General features: G+C 39.6%; 1 protein-coding gene across 2 annotated transcripts in view; it reads right to left on the bottom strand.

Annotated features, from left to right (window-relative positions):
* Positions 1-3,680: 3,680 nt before the first annotated feature.
* EPHA4 (EPH receptor A4) overlaps positions 3,681-19,652 on the bottom strand; it is a 154,758-nt gene continuing 138,786 nt past the window's right edge. The window contains exons 15-18 of one of the 2 annotated variants that reach the window (XM_043909896.1): positions 15,721-15,914; positions 12,559-12,742; positions 11,334-12,246; positions 3,681-6,190 (exon numbers count right to left, since the gene is read on the bottom strand). In XM_043909896.1, coding sequence (XP_043765831.1) covers positions 12,583-12,742; positions 15,721-15,914 — 354 coding nt within the window. In that variant the 3' untranslated portion in view covers positions 3,681-6,190; positions 11,334-12,246; positions 12,559-12,582. The remainder of the gene's footprint in view (positions 6,191-11,333; positions 12,247-12,558; positions 12,743-15,720; positions 15,915-19,652) is intronic. The other variant, XM_043909895.1, reaches the window with a different exon arrangement.

Raw genomic sequence — 19,652 nt, 5'->3', positions numbered from 1 at the left:
ATGCGCCGACTAATATACCTGCTCACAATGGTGTGTAGCATCAGCAAATGGAACATAGCTACTGGACAAATTGATTAATTAGATAGGAGGGGGCAACCCGGGTTTATCAAAAGGTATGGTGGTGGAATAGAGGCGGCCAGCAATCTCCGGAGTTCAACTGCTGCTGCTGCTGCTAAGTCACTTCAGTCGTGTCCGACTCTGTGCGACCCCATAGACGGCAGCCCACCAGGCTCCCCCGTCCCTGGGATTCTCCAGGCAAGAACACTGGAGTGGGTTCCCATTTCCTTCTCCAGCACATGAAAGTGAAAAGTGAAAGTGAAGTCGCTCAGTCGTGTCAGACTCTTAGCGACCCCATGGACTGCAGCCTACCAGGCTCCTCCGTCCATGGGATTTTCCAGGCAAGAGTACTGGAGTGGGGTGCCATTGCCTTCTCTGCTGGAGTTCAACTACCTGTCTTTAAATTCCAACCTTTATTAGCAGGATGGCCCCAGACTAGTGGTCCAATCAACTTATGCCTTAGTGTTTTCATCCATAAAATGGGCCTGAGTGCTTCTGTCTGTCATAAGCTATTATATATAAATAAACAGAGTACATGGCTAGCACGCGGTTAAGTGTTCATAAATGTTTAAAGGACTGAAATCCTCTAAGACTGCACTTTAGCTCTAATTCTTCAGAAGTCTCAGAACAAGCCTTCAGGGTCTTGTCCATCTGGGAAACATAAAGGGGCTAAGGTGGCATGGTTTTGTGCAATAGTTGTATCTTTATTCGGAGGAAAAAAATAACACCTCAAAACTGTTGCTTGGATTAGAGTTTATTCTATGTCCCCCCTTTCTTCCTAGGGAAACTGAGTGGCTAAGGCAATTTAAACCCTAAAAGGCAGGCACTTTTGTGTACAAACAGGAGGTTGTAGGTAGCCCAAGTTGCCTAAGTAGAGATCCGTGATGCAGAAAGGAAAATACAATCCTTAAAGCATCTAGGTTGACAAGGATGAGAATACAAATGTTGTAACAAGTTTGAACATTGCTTGTGCTTGTCTGCATCTCTGGGAAATGGCTACAGACACATTTATGGGCGATCAAACAACGCCTTTAGATGCACTTGACTTCTATAGGAAATTTTCCCTGACCCCGGCTTGGTGTATGGGGCTCCTGTACTTACGATAGAACCTGGCTACCTGCTCAACTGTTTTAGTTCCTCTTCCTAAGTACACTGCCCAGCCTACAAAGAGATTAGGTCCATGTAACTGGGTTCTGGTCAGTGAAGCAGGGAAGCAGGAATACAATCCCTTCCCAAATCTGACCATACAGTCCGCAACACCAGCTTCCAGATTCTGTTCCCTTATGTGGTGGCCTTGGACATCATGTGTGGCAGCCTCATAGGAGAGGAACAGTTTGGATTCCTGAGTCACTGCTTGGAAAGTTGCCAGGAAGATCCTCTGAATCTTCTCCAGGCTGTGATGTGAGCTGGAAATCAAACTTAAGTATGTCCAGCACGAATAATAGGAGTCAGAAGTTAGCATTCATTACCTCCAAATAATGTAAAATCCCACATCACACTTACACTGAAATTAATCTCGAAATTATTAAGATTACATGTGGCACTCTACTAGCTCATTCTAGAAAATGTAAGGGAAAATACGATGATGTGATGTTGTTTATGTGTCAGACTGACATGCACAGGGTGCCCAGATTAAACATCATTTCTGGGTGTGTCTGTGAGGGTGTTTTCAGTTGAGATTAGCATTTGAACCAGTGGACTCAGTATGTCCTCCCCAGTGTGGGTGGTATTATCTAATATGTCAGGATATGGATGGAGGAATCCCCACCTTCCTCTTTTCCCAGCCTTACTCTTTCAGCTCAGACATTTCATCTCATTTTCTCCTTGGACTTGAATTTACACCATTGGCTCAGCTGGTTCTCAGGCCGTTGAGTTTGGGCTGGATTATACCACTGGCCGTTCTGGATATCCAGTTAGCAGATTGTGGAACTTTTCAGTCTCTATAACTCCATGAACCATTTCCTCATAAAATGTCTAAATACCTATATTGTTATATCTCCATATGCATGTGTAGTTGCTCTGTCAAGTTCAACTCTTTGTGACCGTTGGTCCATGGGATTTTCCAGGCAAGAATACTGGAGTGGGTTGCCATTTCCCTCCTCTAGGAAATCTTCTCGACCCAGAGATTGAACCCTCATTTCCTGTGTCTCCTGTATTGCTGGCAGATTCTTTACCCGCTGAACCGTCAGGGAAGCCCTTGTCTCCATATAGAGAAGAGACATATCTTCTATTAACAGTTGCTTTTCTATCTTGTTAAACAAGATGTGGAGGAAATGTCAAGCCTAGTCTCTTTACAATCACAAATACATTCCCAATTGCTCTACATTTCAATACAGCTGATTCTAGAGAGGTGTTTCAGTAAGAAATAAACACAAAATAGCCAGACATAGCCCAGGCCCAGATTCTTTTCATTTCAAAGCCCATGTTTTAAAATGTCCCTGTTAACACTAAAAGGCACATATACCCCTGCTCTTTGAAGCCAGCTGCACTTAGGATTTTAATTTATTATAAGTCTTTGAGTCTGATTTTCAGTTAACAGAGGCTTAGTCAATGGTAGCTTGTTGAATGAAATAATATCAAGAGGAGAACATTCATTCTTAAAACTGTGGCCTTTCATATTTTTATGTTCTACACCAATTTGATGAAGTTTATGAACTTTCTCCCCATCAAAACACACATATAATCATTAAATCTGCACCATGTTTTAGGAAAACTTTTGGAAACTTGGAGCTCCAGTGGTTTATCCTCAAGGGTCTATGTGAATGTTGCTCAGTTGTGTCTGACTCTTTGTGACCCCATGGACTATATAGTTCACGGAATTCTCTATGCCAGAATACTGGAGTGGGTAGATGTAGACTTTGCCTTCTCCAGGGGATCTTTCCAACCCAGGGATAGAACCTAGGTCTCCTGCATTGCAGGCAGATTCTTTACCAGCTGAGCCACAAGGGAAGCCCAAGAATACTGGAGTGGGTAGCCTATCCCTTTTCCAGGGGATCTTCCCAACCCAGGAATTGAACTGGGGTCTCCTGCATTGCAGGTGGATTCTTTACCAACTGAGCTATCAGGGAAGCCCGAAGAGTCTATGGATTCTGGATTAAAGCCCTGTGGTAAGGATGCATAGCTGGTCACTTGGATCAGTAGCAATAGTATTAGAGAAAGTGCAGAACTGGGAATTTTAAAGACAATTTATATCACTAGCGCCTCCTCATTAAAGCTACTGTTGTGTTCTAGCTAGATGCTAGACACTGCACTAACGTTTTAGTATATTTAGTCTTTATAAAAGCTCTTGGCATTGTAATTGCCATTCCACAAAAAAAAATGGGCACAGGAAAATTAGGACACATGGCCTAGGATGATGAGTAAAAGGTGCAGCCTGAATTCCAACCAAAGTGTGGTCTTAATTAAACGCGATACAGGATCTTACGGAATCTAAGCTAGATTTGCTAATAAGTTGTTCTCAAGGGCAAGGGCCATTTAGATGTCAAAATGCTTTTTATTTTCTAAGTAAGTATGCTCAGAATTGAAGACTTTGTGTTCTAACCAAATGACAACCAGCAAGTAAGTAATTTAGAAACATCATGCATGTAGTAAAAATTGTTGAAAAGAGACAACTAGATTCCAGGTTTGTATACGGCAACTACTTTATTATTTTCAAATGCAAACTCTTTGCATTTAGTTTGCTATTTTACAATTTACAAACTAGGTATAAAAGACCATAAATAAATGACATAAGTTATGTGTACCTAAAGTTCATGAAGGGAAGAAAAAATACCTTGACAAATTAAAACAAAATAGAAAATCTCTATGTCTAACTCAAGAGATTGTTCAAATTTTGGAAAATGTATGAACCAAGCATTGTTCTGTTAATTTCTTCTTCAGTATGAACTAAATTATAATATGCCTTATACATTCTAATTTTAACCACAGTCCTTGCATATTCCAACATACTTGGAGTGATACAAAAAAATAAATGCACTCTTCAGTGTGTATCAATGCTTGATGTTGTTTGGAGAATGTTTAAGAAGTGAAAATATTGCTTCTAGAACTTTCCTTTGTCAGAATTTAAGTGTCTTCAGACAAATATTGAGGCTATAAGTGTGTATGGATTAATACACATATCCTTCACAGATTGAATACAAGAGGTCTCAAAAACACACACACCAGCAATGTAGCGAGCATAACCTTTCTTTAAAATAACTTTGTAAAACACACCAAAGCATTTCATTCTCAAGATTGTTAAAAATAATTTGGGGCCAGCAAACACATGGTGAAGCTACTTAATTTGGTGCAGGGGAACAGCTTAATGCTGCCTAATGATTTAGCATCTGAGCATGACTTAGCATCTGCATTCACTAGGGCAGCATTCATTCTTGGGACCAGATACAGCCCCTGAAGTTGGTCTCCTGCCCTGACCTCTGGGGAAAGAAAACCCGCCCAGAGATTCAACCTCATTTCTTTATACATATTTTTTTCAGGCATCAATGCATAGGCACATCCCTTTAAAAATATATTAAAGTCCCCCAAAAGGGGTGAATTAACTTTGTCACTCTGGCATAGTTATGAGAATACAATGCCATACACCCTGTCAGAATGCAATAAATATTTATTGATGATTTTCTCTACTTATTCAACAACATAGGGTTTAGAATTTTTTCCCCATTTTTCCCTGATTTGATGTTATAGCTTATACAAATGGCCACAGTTTCTGCAACCATAGCTTAGAATAAGCAAGGCAGCCACTCCGATTATGAAAAATGGCAGTATGTTGGCTGGAGTTTGGTATATGTATCAGACCAAAACTGAATCTTCACACACTGGACCTCAGATTCCAGGAGGCTGATGCATCTTTGAGGGCCAGAGAAGTTAGCTGCATATTCATAACGGCAGAACTTTCCATGTACACTGGGAACCTGAAGTTGCTTGAGGCCATTTCATCCCAACTATGCTAACCTCAAGAGTCACTGGCATGTATTTTTCTGTGACACTGGGAGACAAAGTATTAATCCAGGACACATCATCTCGAAGCCGACACACACATCTACGTTCATCTCCGAAAGTATATGAATTGCATATATTTGTTCGCATTCAACAAGTCCATTTATGCAGGAAAACAAAGGCTACTTGTATTCCACTGGGGGGGGTACCAGACAAATTCCATCCCCTTCTCGCCCTCCACCAAGCAACTGGTGATTCAGATGAGGAGTTCAATCAGAATTTGTGATTTTGATGCTGGGTTGTCACCTGCATGGATTTATATTCTAAAATTACTCCACCGCTAAGGTGAAAATGCCTCTGTCCAAAGCTGTAGGATGACTTATTAAGGTTAGGGTGGCTGCTACAAAATACACGTATAGATACAGGATATTTAATGTTTCCTGGCTTTCATTCTAAGGGGACGGGGCACGGTCTCCAGGCCCACTGTCTCATGTGTCTCTTCATCTCAGAACAGGTGGCAAACCAGACCCCTCCATGGGTAGCATTCCACAACATTCACAGGCAGTTCTAAGCATGAGGTTATATACTCATACACACATACACACGCGTACACACAGGCACACCTATGTACACACATCAAAAGAGATAGTCAGCTCATAGTTAGTCTAGGAAAAAAATATATTTATATCACTGTGATGGCACACCCTGGGTATAACGTTACTTCAGCAATGCATATCATAGGCAGCTCATGGGAACTGGCTTTGTTCTGCGTGGTGGCACCTGACCTGGTGTCCGTGGTAAAACCTGTAGCCTTCAGTCATTTGCTGCCACACCAATGCAGCAGGGACATACAGGAATGAGATATGGAAATACATATAAATAAAACCGAAGGAGTTCAGGAACAAGGGCTCTGCAGAGCTGGTGCTGCCAGGTGGGACATTCCTCAGTGCAATGGGAGAACAGATGCTGAAGCTTGAATGTTTGCTGTTTCTTTCACCGGGAAAGAGGATTTGAAAGTCAGAAACATATTCCTTTCATCCAAGAGTATCGTTTCATCAGTGTCTTTGCTCCAGAACCATCATAGTAGAAGCAGAAGAAACACGTCCAGGAGGAATTGAGGAGGGTGTGTTCTGTTTGCTCCTGTGGGCTTTGTAATCAACAGGAAGGGCTGTGAGACCAAGATAGCAGAATCTACTCCCTGTAGAGAAAAGAACAAGACTTCAGACAAAACGGCAACTCATCTTGCCAGCCAGTTGTCAACCCAGGTAAACACAGAGATGACTAGGTAAGGAGTTCAGGAGGGAGATCATAAATTCTTACTTTCCTCTTCTGACAAATGATAACTAAAATAACAAAAAAAAAGTTTATTAATATCTTAATCATTACAACTCTGAGTAAGATAGTATTCATTTTCCTACTATATGGATAAGGACATGGAACCACAGAGAAGCTAAACAACCTGCTTGTGCTCATACATTCAGAAGTAGCGGAGCCGGAGTTAGAACCAACCCAGTCTGAGTCTACAGCCAGGCTTTACCCACTATGGCAACAGTTTTTCTTCGCAATAAAAATTCTGACCTGTTATGGTTCGAAGGACTTAAGAGTTAGTGAAAGAGTGCACACTGTATTATTCTAAAAAGTCCCGGTCTTTCCAAAGAGGAAAGTGGTGTATTCTGGGACACATCTGGAAACATCCCAACCCATCAATTTTCAACAATATGATTGAAAAAAAAAAAAAAAAAGCCAACCACTAAATAAAAAGCATTAGATATTTTTCATAAAGAGAAAGTGACTTCTAATGAAATATCTGATTAGTAAAGGATCCATGCAATCTGCACATAACAGGTAGAGACAGGAGACCTAGGGCTATGGGTACAGTGAGGGGGGTCTTGAGACTGAAGCCCACCAAGATCTAATAAGCCACAGCTGCCCTATCAACCTACACTCCAACGAGGCTGGCACAATGCAATGGAACCACTGTTCCTCTCGGTCATCAAAGAATTGACTCAAACCAAAAGAAACAATTCCTTTTCTTTTCTTTTGATAACTTTCTATCAAGACTGCTCATTGGACCATAATTCCAAACACAGTGGTCATGTTAAGCTGTTGCTGGCCTCAAGTGTACAGCAAAATTAAGACCAAAATGCATCTCATGACAGATAATTTCCCTTGTTTTATCAAACCCATTTATCTGCTTGTTTTGTATATGTGCATGTTTATTGTAGGAGGGAGATACATAAAACTGAATTTCTTGGTGGTAAATGACCATTATTTAAACTTGCAGAAAATATTTGGAGAAAGAATAATATAATTTTCTTATACAATTTTCAGATAGATATTACTCCTTAAGCAATTTAAGGTAATAAATGTGGGTAAATGCATAACTGCCAAGCCACTTATCAACATCATTCATTTTTGACAATTATGAAAAAAATGAAAGAAAAAGGATCAGATTTATTTTTTGTACTGTTTTTTTTCTGGAAGCCAGTAACTCTGTCAGACAGATATGTTTTTATTTACATGAAGGACAAAGTGGACTCAAATTTGACCTTAAAGACTCTAATGGAGAATAACAAACTCCACAGGGATATGCACACGTTTTGAAGGTGATTTTCTTTTGCTCCTAGAAACCCCACCCTTCGAGGAGAGAGTTGTCTCAAAAACACATTTATCTCCTTTGCGTCTGCCAACTTCCTTCTTCACTAAATACCTAGATATAAATATATTTGTAATATTAAGTAGGCTATCTGGAAACTCAGTGTGTATATGAAAAGGACAGGATTTGGAAATGAGAAGTGTGGGAATGTGGAGACTTATATCTAGTTGATGTCAGAATGAGAGGGAGAAAAATAAACCTTTTCTTCTTTGAATTCAAGCAACCTCTTTATGGTGGAGAATTGCTTGAACAGAGACCAGACAAAGCATGTGGTCTGTGTGGGATCAGGAGTGAAAGATGTGACTTTCATGGTGACTAAATAAACAAAAGCACCATTCCTTTGAGTCAGTCATGAAGACATCAAAGTGTCTTTACCAACCAGTTCTTTTCATTGCAACGGGGTCTTGCCCATTTCATGCTTTCCAATTATAAAATAACAATTTCATACATTTCAAGGCTGAATAATACAGGAGTGATTTTCCACCTTTTGTATAGGTATGTACTTACCCCCAAACCCTCATAAACCCACTGAAAGTGAACAAGCTTCACCTGGATGATTCCCTACCACTGAACTTCATTTCACCCTGCTTCGGCCTGTTGCAACAAAACATTTGGCTTCACAAGTGAAAGACAGGTGGATAACACTTGGGACACCTTGGAGGAAGAATATACTTTTCTTCTATGAAGTTAAGTGTGTTCTGCATCTTAGCATGACATATATACAACACCACCATGTGTTAGGAAAGGTGTTTCTATTGAAGTGTCATTATCTCTAATTTACAGGTGGAGGAACAGAGTTATAAAGAAACACATGGTGAACTTCCCAGTGTCAACATCGTGGTTGGCTTTGGAATCTAAGCTGTCTGGATGCCAGCGTCTGGTTCCACACCCTGAGAAATAATACAAACTCCCATTGTCCTCAATCTCTCCTCCAATGTGGGTAGCTTCCTGGAAGCAGTGCAGTTCCACTTTTACTGTTACTGGATATTATTTTAGCCATTTTGGGGCCTTTCCATTGGCCTGGACTCAAATGTGTCAAAATTTGACAATGTGTCAAAATTAAGATTCAGAGGGCAACCTCTGAATGAATTTCATATTCTACTTTTCTCTCAATTCCCATCTGAACATTGCCAAGATATCTGTTGAGATGTAACAAATCCACTCCAACACAGTATATAACACTAACGTGTTAGGGTATTTTAGAATTGGCACTCTTTTCTTTTTTTTTTTAAATATTCTGCTTTGAAAGAGACTCACAGATTAAGAAAAGAAACATAGGGTTGGTTGCCAGCAGGGAAGGGATAGTTAGGAGTTTGGGACGGTCATGTACACACTGCTATATCTAAAATGGATAACCAACAATGGATAACTGTATAGCACATGGAACTCTACTGAATGTTACATAGCAGCCTGGATGGGAGGGGGTTTTGGGGGAGAATGGATACATGTGTATGTATGGCTGAGGTGCTTCACTATTCACCTGAAACCACAATATTGTTATTCACTTATACCCAATACAAAAGAAAAAGTTCAAAATAAAAATATTCTGTTTTGACTGTGTTTAGAAAAATACCTCATGTCTTAAGCTGTTGATTGTAAGAAAGCAAAACTTTTAATTATTCAATGTATGCAAGGTAACATTCTCTTATTGCTCATAGGATAACACTATAATGCCACCTTATTTGAATTGGACTCTGGGAACTGAAAACAAAGTACTCCACAGCTTTACAGAAGGAAAGAAATATATAATTTCTTTTTAAAAAAGCAAGTGACCTCCCTCACATTTGTCAACTCTTAACATGAATATCCAGAACTCCTAAACTTCAGCAAAAGTGGTGATAAAACAAAAATTCTTGGAGTAGTTTAAAAAACAAATATCACATTCCTTCTGAACAGAAAAGCTTTTACAACTAATGTTGCAAAAAGGTTTTTACTAAACTGTCATGATTTGACAGCATCAAATTTAACATTTCTTGCTCTATAAGAAATAGCTTTCACGATAAAACCAAGGCGGGGGGGCGGGGGGGGGGTGCTGGGGGAAGGTCATTAAAATCAACCAAGCTCTTGTTTAAAAGTGATAAAAGGGAAGAGTTTAGAAAGTTAAAATCTGTCCAGTCAAAAAAGTTAGGCTATTTGTTTCTAGGAATGAATATAATCATTTAAATTCACATGTTTTAAGAAGAAAATTCTGGAATTAAAGAAGACGTACCTAAGGCTACTGGGCTTGATGGATGAAAAGTCTGATTTTTTTAGTTGGTTACTTTCTAATAATGAGACAGTCAAAGTGACTTCCAAGTCTCACTGTTGCCATCTAGTTTGGTATCAGGGGCACTAGAGCAAGACAGGAACATGGCTGGGCATGTATTTGGAGAAAACCATACTCCAAAAGGATACATGCACCCCAATGTTCATAGCAGCACTAGTCACAACAGCTAAGGTGTGGAAGCAACCTAAAGGTCCATTGACAGAGGAATGGATAAATATATACAATGAAATACTATTTGGCCATAAAAAAATGAAATAATGCCATTTGCAGCAACATGGATGGACCTAGTGATTATCATACTAAGTTAGAGAAAGAAAAATACCATATGATGTCACTTATATGTGGAATCTAAAATATGACACATATCATATGATATCACTTATATATAGAATCTAAAATTAATGATACAAATGAACTTATTTACAAAACAGAAACAGACTCACAGACTTCGTAAACAAGCTAATGGTTACCAAAGGGAAAACATGGGGAAAGGATACATTAGGAATTTGGAATTAACACAATACTATCCAGGTGGCTTAGTGGTAAAGAATCTGCCTGCTAATGCAGGAGACACAGGAGACTCACGTTTGATCTTTGGGTCAGGAAGATCCCCTGTATGAGGAAATGGCAACCCACTCCAGTATTCTTGCCTGGAAAATTCCAGGGACAGAGGAGCCTGGCAGACTGTAATCCATGAGGTTGCTTAGAGTTGGACACAACTGAGTAACTGAGCATGTATGCATATATAAAATAGATAACCTATGAAGACATACTATATAGCACAGGGAACTATATTGATCATCCTCTGACAAACCATAATGGAAAAGAATCTGAAAAAAGATGGACACATGTACATGTATAACTAAATCATTTTTCGGTATATCTGAAACTAATACAACACTGTAAATCAACTATACTCCAACCTAAAATTTTTTAAAAAATTAAATTTTAAAAAGGGCATGGTGCATATCAAATACTCAAAAAAAAAAAAAAAACCAAAACAAAACCAGGAAACGAAACCAATGGAAAAGACCTTCTAGAACTCCTCAACTGAAAAAAAAAATTCTTCAGAGAATGGAACACATGCAGGCCCAATAAGGTTAGAGGTTATTACTCAGTACCCAAAAGATGCTCAATAACCATCTGTAGCACCAAAGGGCAAAAGGACCCTCACAGTGTGAAAAAAAGCACAGCCAGTGGAGGTCTAGATGCTGTCCTGACCTCATATGGTTTCTATTTCACTTCTTCCTGGAAGAACAGGAGAGAAGCCATATTACTTTGGGTCTCCTCTCCCATTGAAATCTCAACCCAAACTACCTGATAGTCATGATAGATATTTACTGCTCAGTGTTTCAGATAAGATAAAGTTAAAAAACACTTTCACTGGAGAAAGACTCATTGCTGGTTCTTTTGTCTTACCTTGTAGATTTGGGCTTGCTTCTTTAAAGGAAGAAAGTATGAAAGTTTCCTACACAAGATTGTCACAATCCACTATCCATAAGGTAGTTACGATAAGTTTGTAGAGTTCCCAAATAAGACTTATATGGCACAGCCTCGGGCCCAAAGTCCCTTGTTTGCCCAGGAAGGGGGTGTTTGGGATTTATTATTACTATTATTATTTTAAAATCCACTTTCCTTTTCTCTCCAGCCCCTCATGTCGTCATAATCCACCAGGTGACTGGAGCACGGGGCAGCAACACTGATGAATCACGTGACGTTCACTTAGGTTTTATCCACTGTACGAACCAAGCCTTAAAAGTTACAACTGGGTCCTTTAAAAATGGTCCTGGGCACGGTCTTCATTCCAGTGAAAGAAGGATGGACTGTAGTTTATGCCACAAACAAAATACTACGGTTGTAATTCCAAATGAAGAGACGATCGAGGATGTCTCAGAGAAGCTCAGCGTCTGGCAGCAAACACGGCATCGAAACTCGGAGGCGGTGGTCTATTTATATAGGTACATGTATTTTACAGATTAGTGATGGACGGATGTACTTCTGAGAAACAATTTGTTCCAAGTCTAATTCAAATGACGGTTGTCATTTCTGTAAGCCCCACGGTTTCAGCAATCTGTACACCAAGCAACGCTGCAGATTTTTTTTTTTTTCCTTTAATTTCAGAGGGCGAAGACGAAGTAAAAAAAGTGCAGTTCTTCAATTAAAGTGCATGGATGAGGTAAACTAATTTCAAGAGTTTTGAGTTTATTCAATACTGGCTCAGACTGGAACCATTCTGCCGTGTATCTGCTGCATTTGGGTTCTCATTGCCTGGACGCTGCTCAAGACCTTATTCTGGTGTGTGACAGCTGTGATGCCAATCCTGGCCAGGTCACTGTAAGTAGGGAGAGAAAAAAAGGGGGAGAGGAAAATATGAGGAGGGCTGAGAATCTCTTCCGGGCTTCATGCAGACACACATTTGAATCAGCCACAATTAATACAGCACAACAAGGCAGGTGTATTAAAATGTTTAATTAAGCAATTGAATGCAACAATGTAGGTGCTTTATAGAGGCTGTGCAAAATTACACTCAATCAATCAAAATGAAAGGCATTCCAGTTTTCTTTAAAAAAAAAAATGAGGATGATTATGCAGCTCAAAGCAAAAAAAAAAAAGAAAAGGAAAATACTATTAAATCTAGATTTACCCTTTGTGTTACATCGCTGAGTACTTACTCCTGGTTCACGTGCACCACAGCCTCTAGCGTGGTATAGCCAGCAGCAGTGAAGTTATCCTTATACCGGTCCATTTTAATGGCTTGGAGCCAATCGCCTACTGATACCACAGCGGAGAACTCAGGGGAACTTGGATCCAGCAAGGCAGTGTTAGGTCTGGAAATGGAACAAGAAAAGTATAGACAGACAAGAATTATCAGTGAGATAGCATGACTCAGAAGTCAGATGGTCCAAGGCAGAGGAGGGGAATCAAAGTATCAAAAACGGACATTAGGTAGAATCACCAGCAACAAATGTCATCATGTGATTTTTCAACCCTAATTTCAGAAAGCTGCAAAAGCATGTCTCAATCACCCTACTTGTTTTTAACTTCATTTCCTGCATTTGTTTTATGTGGACCTCTTAATGCATTAAGGATCAGAGCAGGTCTTTTAACAACCTAGCCTGGGGCAAAGGTTGGGGGATGGGGGGCGGGGGCGGGCCTTGTTGCTGAAACTGGCTCAGTCTTTGCAGAAAGACAGTCCCTGCCAGGACAGAGTATCACAGACTTTGGTTCAGCAGCTATGGAAACCTTAGTGAAGGATAAGTAAGGAAAACTGAGAGCTTGCAACCTGCCAGACTTGATGGAAGCAGAGAGAACAGTGAGAGTTCAAGTCCGGCATGTTTCCAGCCAGCTTTGCGGGCAGGCTCAGTTCATTCAAACAAACGGGACAGCAGGGAGTTAATCCCCTCTTTAATCAACCCAGCCTGACCAGCACGTGTGCCAAGACTGGCAGGAAGAATGGCCACTTTGATCACTGTTTGGATTGTGGAATGTGCTTCTCGTCTTCCTTTGCTGGGGCTCCTAAAGAATCATTTCAACCAATTCTAAGCACTTCTTATTAACTTATTTATTAGTTGATGCATTTCTCAGGCCAGGTGTTTTACATTAGATCACCATCAAGAGCAACTAGAGTTCAAGGTAAGTGATCTGTCATCTTTCACGATATTGATAAACAATAAATATCCTATTCATGAAAAATATTTATTAAGTGAATTATAGTCATCTTGATCATCAAACTACTTAATAATCATGGGATAAACATTAATAGGGTATTTTATACACCTTCACTATAATTACCTGCATAGCAACCTTGCTACTTATTAAATTCTATTTTCTTAAACTTCCTTTCCATAGAAATTACAGAATGTGGTTGCTCTTAACATTTTGATCTGATTTTCATCCTGTGACTATGTTCCTTGAATATGAACATCTAAATCAGAATTATATTATCATCCTGAATTTTCAACCAAAAAAATCGTTTTCTTGAAAAAAAAAAAACCAAGCCTATCTAATTCTACATAGTACAATTCATTTTTCATTTTAATTTTTACCTAAGTTGTTTTGACTTGCATAACTTCTATTTTATATAAGTATATTAACAAAAACTTGTTTTATCAATCAGTTCTGTCCAAATAATAGCTTGTTTATGACCTTTCTCTTTGTCCACTATATTAATTAAGTCAAATTTTCCAAGTAATATTCTGCAGATTTTTATGGTAAGAATAATCAAGATTTCATTCTTTCCCCAATTTTGAGCCAGTAACAAATATGGCCACACAGAGTTTGAGACATTAGTGTTGAATGTTTACCAGGAATGTTTGTTAATGAACAAAAAAAAAACCAGTTTGCATTTACTTCTAACTTTAACCAAGGGCAGTAGAAGAGCAACATGGAGGCACTAGGTGCTTGACAAGGTTAAAATGACCTGAAAATGAAAATATCCTTACTCAGTATTAATTAATTCTAAGGGTCATTCTCAAGCTTGTTCTGGAAGCCTTTGTGCTCTTTGTGGAACACCATGACATTTGCCTAATTTTGTGCTGAATCACATTCCACGCTATACTACATCCCATTATCAGCAAGCAGTAAGAAGCATCAAAGCTCTGTAAGTACTATCAATGAGAAAAAATTCAGAAGTGAGAAAAGTGTATCCAATAACCCAATTTGTTCTGCCCTTTGGTGCAAAGCACTCATTATACAGAGTTAGAAGCTAAAAAGTTTCCACTACTAGGAGAAGCCTCAAGTACCAAAGAACTGGACTTGGACCTTCAGACAAAATACATGGGATCGGGAGCTGGAGATCTAAAAGTTGGGGGAGGTTTACCTAGGAACAGAAGAAACTAGCTACACCTGGAAAAGAGGTCTTAGCGCCATCTATTTTCATCCTCTTGGGGAAGAGAATAACCAAAAATAGGCCAGAAATGATGGGCGATTTTATTTTAGGTCACTTGCAGTATCTTTATCTTCTCTCTGGACTGAAATGCTTCTTTTTTGCTCTTTCCAGTGAAGTGCATATTTGTGTGTTAAGTCGCTTTAATCGTGTCTGACTCTTTGCCACCCTGTGGACTGTAGTCTGCCAGGCTCTTCTGTCCTTGAGACTCTCCAGCCAAGAATACTGGAATGGGTTACCATGCCCTCCTCTAGGGGATCTTCCTGACACAGGGATCGAACTTGCATCTTGTGCGGCTCCTGTATTGCAGGTGGATTCTTTACCTCTGAGTCACCAGGGAAGACCCTTCCAATGAAGTAACTATTGCATAGGTGGTTCAATCATTTTAATTTTAAAACTTTTCTCAAATATTCATCTGCATGTTTGTAACTTGATCCTGTTTCCTTCTCCTCTTGAAAGACTCAGAAAAGAACAACTTTAAGAACCAAAACCGGTGAATCTCTTGCCTCATTTCACATTTTATTAACTCAACTTAGAGCTGTCTTGGAATCCTTATATTTTGTCCCTTATGTTTCTTCCCCTTTCAAAATATAGCATCTAGTAGCCTGACTATCTTCCAAAAGTACATTTCGTCCCTCCAATTTTTCAGTTCCAGCCTCACAAAATAAGCACTTGAGCTTTTCCTTGGTTGTTTTTTGTAAAAAATTTGTTTTTCTGACTTTTGTTTGAGGCCTGACAGGTACAAGGCTCTTCAAAATGGCAAACAGAAAACTACCATAAATACTCCGCTCAAGGAGGAAGAAGCCACCCAGGTTGCAGACTGTGGCCTCTGACTAAAAGCCAGAAATTAAAGTGAGTTACCACTTGTGTGCCACCTCTGAAGTATTCTTTCAAACATCACTATTAAGAAGCAGGGCTGACCTGGAGCTCTCGCTCCCTGTCCTCTTCAAGCTGTTGGGATTGCGGATGAGCTTGTCCAACATGTTGACAATCTGCCCAAATTTCGGCCTGTCGCTCCTCTCCTTCTGCCAGCAGTCTAGCATCAGCTGGTGGAGCGCGATGGGACAGTCCATTGGAGGGGGCAGCCGATAGCCTTCCTCGATGGCTTTAATCACCTAGCAAAAAATAAAAAAAAGAAAAAAAACCCACAGAATGGTATGTTAGTTTGCCAGGCAATCTGTTGTTAGAGGTTTACCCTCCTGCTCAGCAAGTTCCCGGTCCATGAAGCTGCCAGCAAGCTTTAGCATGGGAATGGCTCCAGTTCTTTCACAGAAGCCAGAGCTGGACCTGAGTATTGCTGGCAGCAGGGCAGGGAAGCCAGCTGTTGCTATGAGGGGTTCTCAAACGGCAGACGATGCCCATCAGGAACTCCAGTGTGAAGATGCATCAGGGTTCCAAGGTGGTTAGAACCCAATCAGACCAACCACATGGTGTTGGCCTGGCCCCCAGAGACCAAAGGGCGATGATCTTCTCTGTTCTTCTACCAGCTAAACGCTTTTAGCAAAAGAGAGTCTAGCTTAAAGGCTTTAAAGACATTCCTTAGGATGCCTCCAAAATGCAAGTCCTTTTGTGCCCCTTTAAGCCTGTGTCCTCTTTTATTTTTTAATTGTCTTCACAGATAAAACAATATATTTCTCATTGACTTTTCTCTAAACCCCTGTTCTTCAGGGTGTGAATCCCAGTAACAATATGGTAAGCCTCCTGCCAAAGTTAAAGAGGGGAATTACTTCTTAATTTCTTGGCTACTCATAAGCTTTGTTTATGAGTATCCTGTATGATTCTGGAGGTACTTTTGTTTGAGGATGTTTAAAAGTTTTGTTTGTTTTTAAATCAGTCCTCCCACCTTCCCCCGCAAAAAATGATAGTTCCTAGTGAAACCATCACTGGCTGCAGCCACCTCAATGACCATGACAGAGTTCCCTTGTGGTGCGTCTATTACTGCTGAATCATCAGCCTTCAACAGAAAACAATCAATTCAGTTGGGTCTAGTTTCTATACAGCAGTATTCTGTGGTTCTTTTTAACCAGGATACTGTTTCCGTGTAACAATTATCTTGTGATTTATTAAGCCCTCTGAATCCTTTTCTCCCATGTATTTTTGCCAACCTCCTACCATATTAATATTAATTTACTCCTTCTAAAGCAAACTTCTATATGCTAATTTACTGAACATGCTTCTATTTATTTCTGGCAATGATATTAGGTCAGTTTGATCCTTTGACTTTCTTTGATCTTTCCAGGTGCATGGTGTTGACTCTAGACTTGATGAAAACATTTTACATTGAATTGATGGGAATGTGAGCAACACTGGGCTGACGCCAGGTGAACATAATTTGTTATAAACCCTCAAACTGCTTAGTATTCTTTCACTAGCTCCCTATCCACTGCCAGCTTGGAAGATGGCTTGTGGGTGAACACAGCATATTTTCTCAGTTTACTGCTAAATGTCTGGGGCTGGGGGGCGGGGTGGGGGAAGAGAGACAATTAAAACAAACTTGATGAAAAACTTGATAAATTTAACATATTTTTAACAGTTACTTTGACTCCATTCACCATATGCCAAATGAATTTTCCCATGAAAGTAATTCTCCAGTTACATTTCCTATTGATTGCTGTTCTACACAGACTCCAACACAGAGAGAAATACATGTGAATAATAGATCAATATTTGTGGGGGTGAATTGGCTTCAGATGCTTTTACATGGATAAAGGCAGACAACTAAAAGTTTAAAACAATGAAATTGTTTTAAAATAATATAGAAACTGTCAAAACTAAGTCTGAAAATATTTATTTAGGGTGGGAAAAAAAGACATCTTTAGATATTCTGCTTTTATGAGCACTTGGCTGCTGCTCTCAACTGAAATAAAGACAAGCTTAAAATATACAATAATCAAATAAGTAAATACAGACACTATTCCTTCTTTGAGGGCTTCCCTGGTGGCTCAGTAGCAAAGAATCCACCTGCCAATGCAGGAGACTCAGGTTAATTCCCTGGGTTGGGAAGATCCCCTTGAGACAGAAATGGCAACCTACTCTAGTATTCTTGCCTGGAACATCCCATGGACAGAGGAGCCTGGTGGGCTACAATCCATGGGGTTGCAAAACAGCCAGACACAACTTAGTGACTAAACAACAACAAACTCCCTCTTCTAGGTTGTTGGCCTTTGTTTCTCTGCATGTCTCTTACTCAAAACCAAACATTACTACAAGAAAGGTACTTGAAGGTGTCTTCATAATCACATCAAACAGTAGATTACACACTGCTCACTTCTGTAGTCTGTCTCTATAAAGAAAGCTGAGAGCCCAAGAACTGATGCTTTTGAACTGTGGTGTTGGAGGAGACTCTTAGAGTCCCTTGGACTGCAAAGAGATCAAATCATTCAATCCTAAAGGAAATCAGTCCTGGATATTCATTGGAAGGACTGATGCTGAAGCTCTGATACTTTGGCCACCTGATGTGAAGAACTGACTCACTGGAAAAGACCCTGATGCTGGGAAAGATTGAAGGCAGGAGAAGGGGACAACAGAGGATGAGATGGTTGGATGGCATCACTGACTCTATGGACATGAGTTTGAGCAAGCTCTGGGAGGTGGTGATGGACAGGGAAGCCTGGCCTGCTGCAGCCCACAGGGTCACAACAAGTCAGACACGACTGAGTGACTGAACTGAACTGAACTGAGTCTGTCTCCAGTCTGTAATTATCTATCAGTTATGCTAGCTGCTGTCTCCCTTCCTATTTGTTATGAACCTTCCTTTATAATTTATAGGTACTACAATGTCAACACTACCATTCCTCTTAACCTGGTCAGAGAATTCTTTTTGCCCCACTGGACACAGAGTACCTTAGCTTCTGTATTGCTCTAAACATTCTTCTACTGATTAAGCAACCAGCATCCTATTTCTTGAGTGCACCTAGTTTTTCACTTAATTGTCAAGGTTTTGCAACATCCTGTTGTTTCAGGACAAGGCAAATGGTCACGTAACATTCCACTTCAGAGAAAATTTAAAAAAAAAAAAAAAAAATTTTTTTTCTAAAATAGTTTTTATTGATGAATTGAGTATCACCCATTTGTAAACATGCTAGATGCTAATATTTCACCTCACCTGAAAATATTAGGAAAGTTTTAAAAATGACCATTTTATTTTATTCTGATTTCCAACCCTTCTGGAACTAACACTTTCCTAGAAATAGCTAGTAAGTGTCCTAAGAAGACTCCCCTGGTCTAGGTTTTTTTTTTTTTTTTCTTTTTCTTTCTCACTGGAGATGTCTGTAATTAAATTCTATTACTCTGGAATCTTATTAGTGTCATTATTGAATGCTTTTCTAAAATTGCAGGCATTGTGGATACTCCCATACGAAGTAGTCCAGATGGTACATTTAAAGGGATGTGCATAATTTACAAAGGGTCATTTAGTGAAGCTTTATTTTAGAGTCCTCAAGGGGCAAGCTCTAATTACAACTTTGCCAGCTCTAAAATATTCACTAGATTTCTTCCAATAAAACTTTCATGTCAATTTCACTGCATGTGAAATGTGTTTTTCATATATCCCTGCATTTTCTTAACATTCAAAGTTTAATTTTGTTTCAATATGAACTTGAAAGCTAACCAAGTAAAAATACTGCTCCATATCACCAATCAGCTGAGCTATGCATCCATCTGTCTATCAATCTATCTCCCACACTGTATTATTTAGGCTTTGTAGTTTTGGTCCTTGAAATCAATGACCATGAGTTTCAGCTAGATTACTAGACACATTTGTATTAAGACCCTGAAGTTTAATGTATCATTTCACACTTAACACTTACTCCATCATACAGTAACATGAAACTTCCTGCATCTCAAAAAACATA

The sequence above is a fragment of the Cervus elaphus genome, chromosome 8 (genome assembly GCF_910594005.1).
Source record: "Cervus elaphus chromosome 8, mCerEla1.1, whole genome shotgun sequence".
Taxonomy (NCBI): domain Eukaryota; kingdom Metazoa; phylum Chordata; class Mammalia; order Artiodactyla; family Cervidae; genus Cervus; species Cervus elaphus.
The sequence above is the reverse complement of the archived record's forward strand: the minus strand, read 5'-3'. Positions and strand labels throughout refer to the sequence as shown.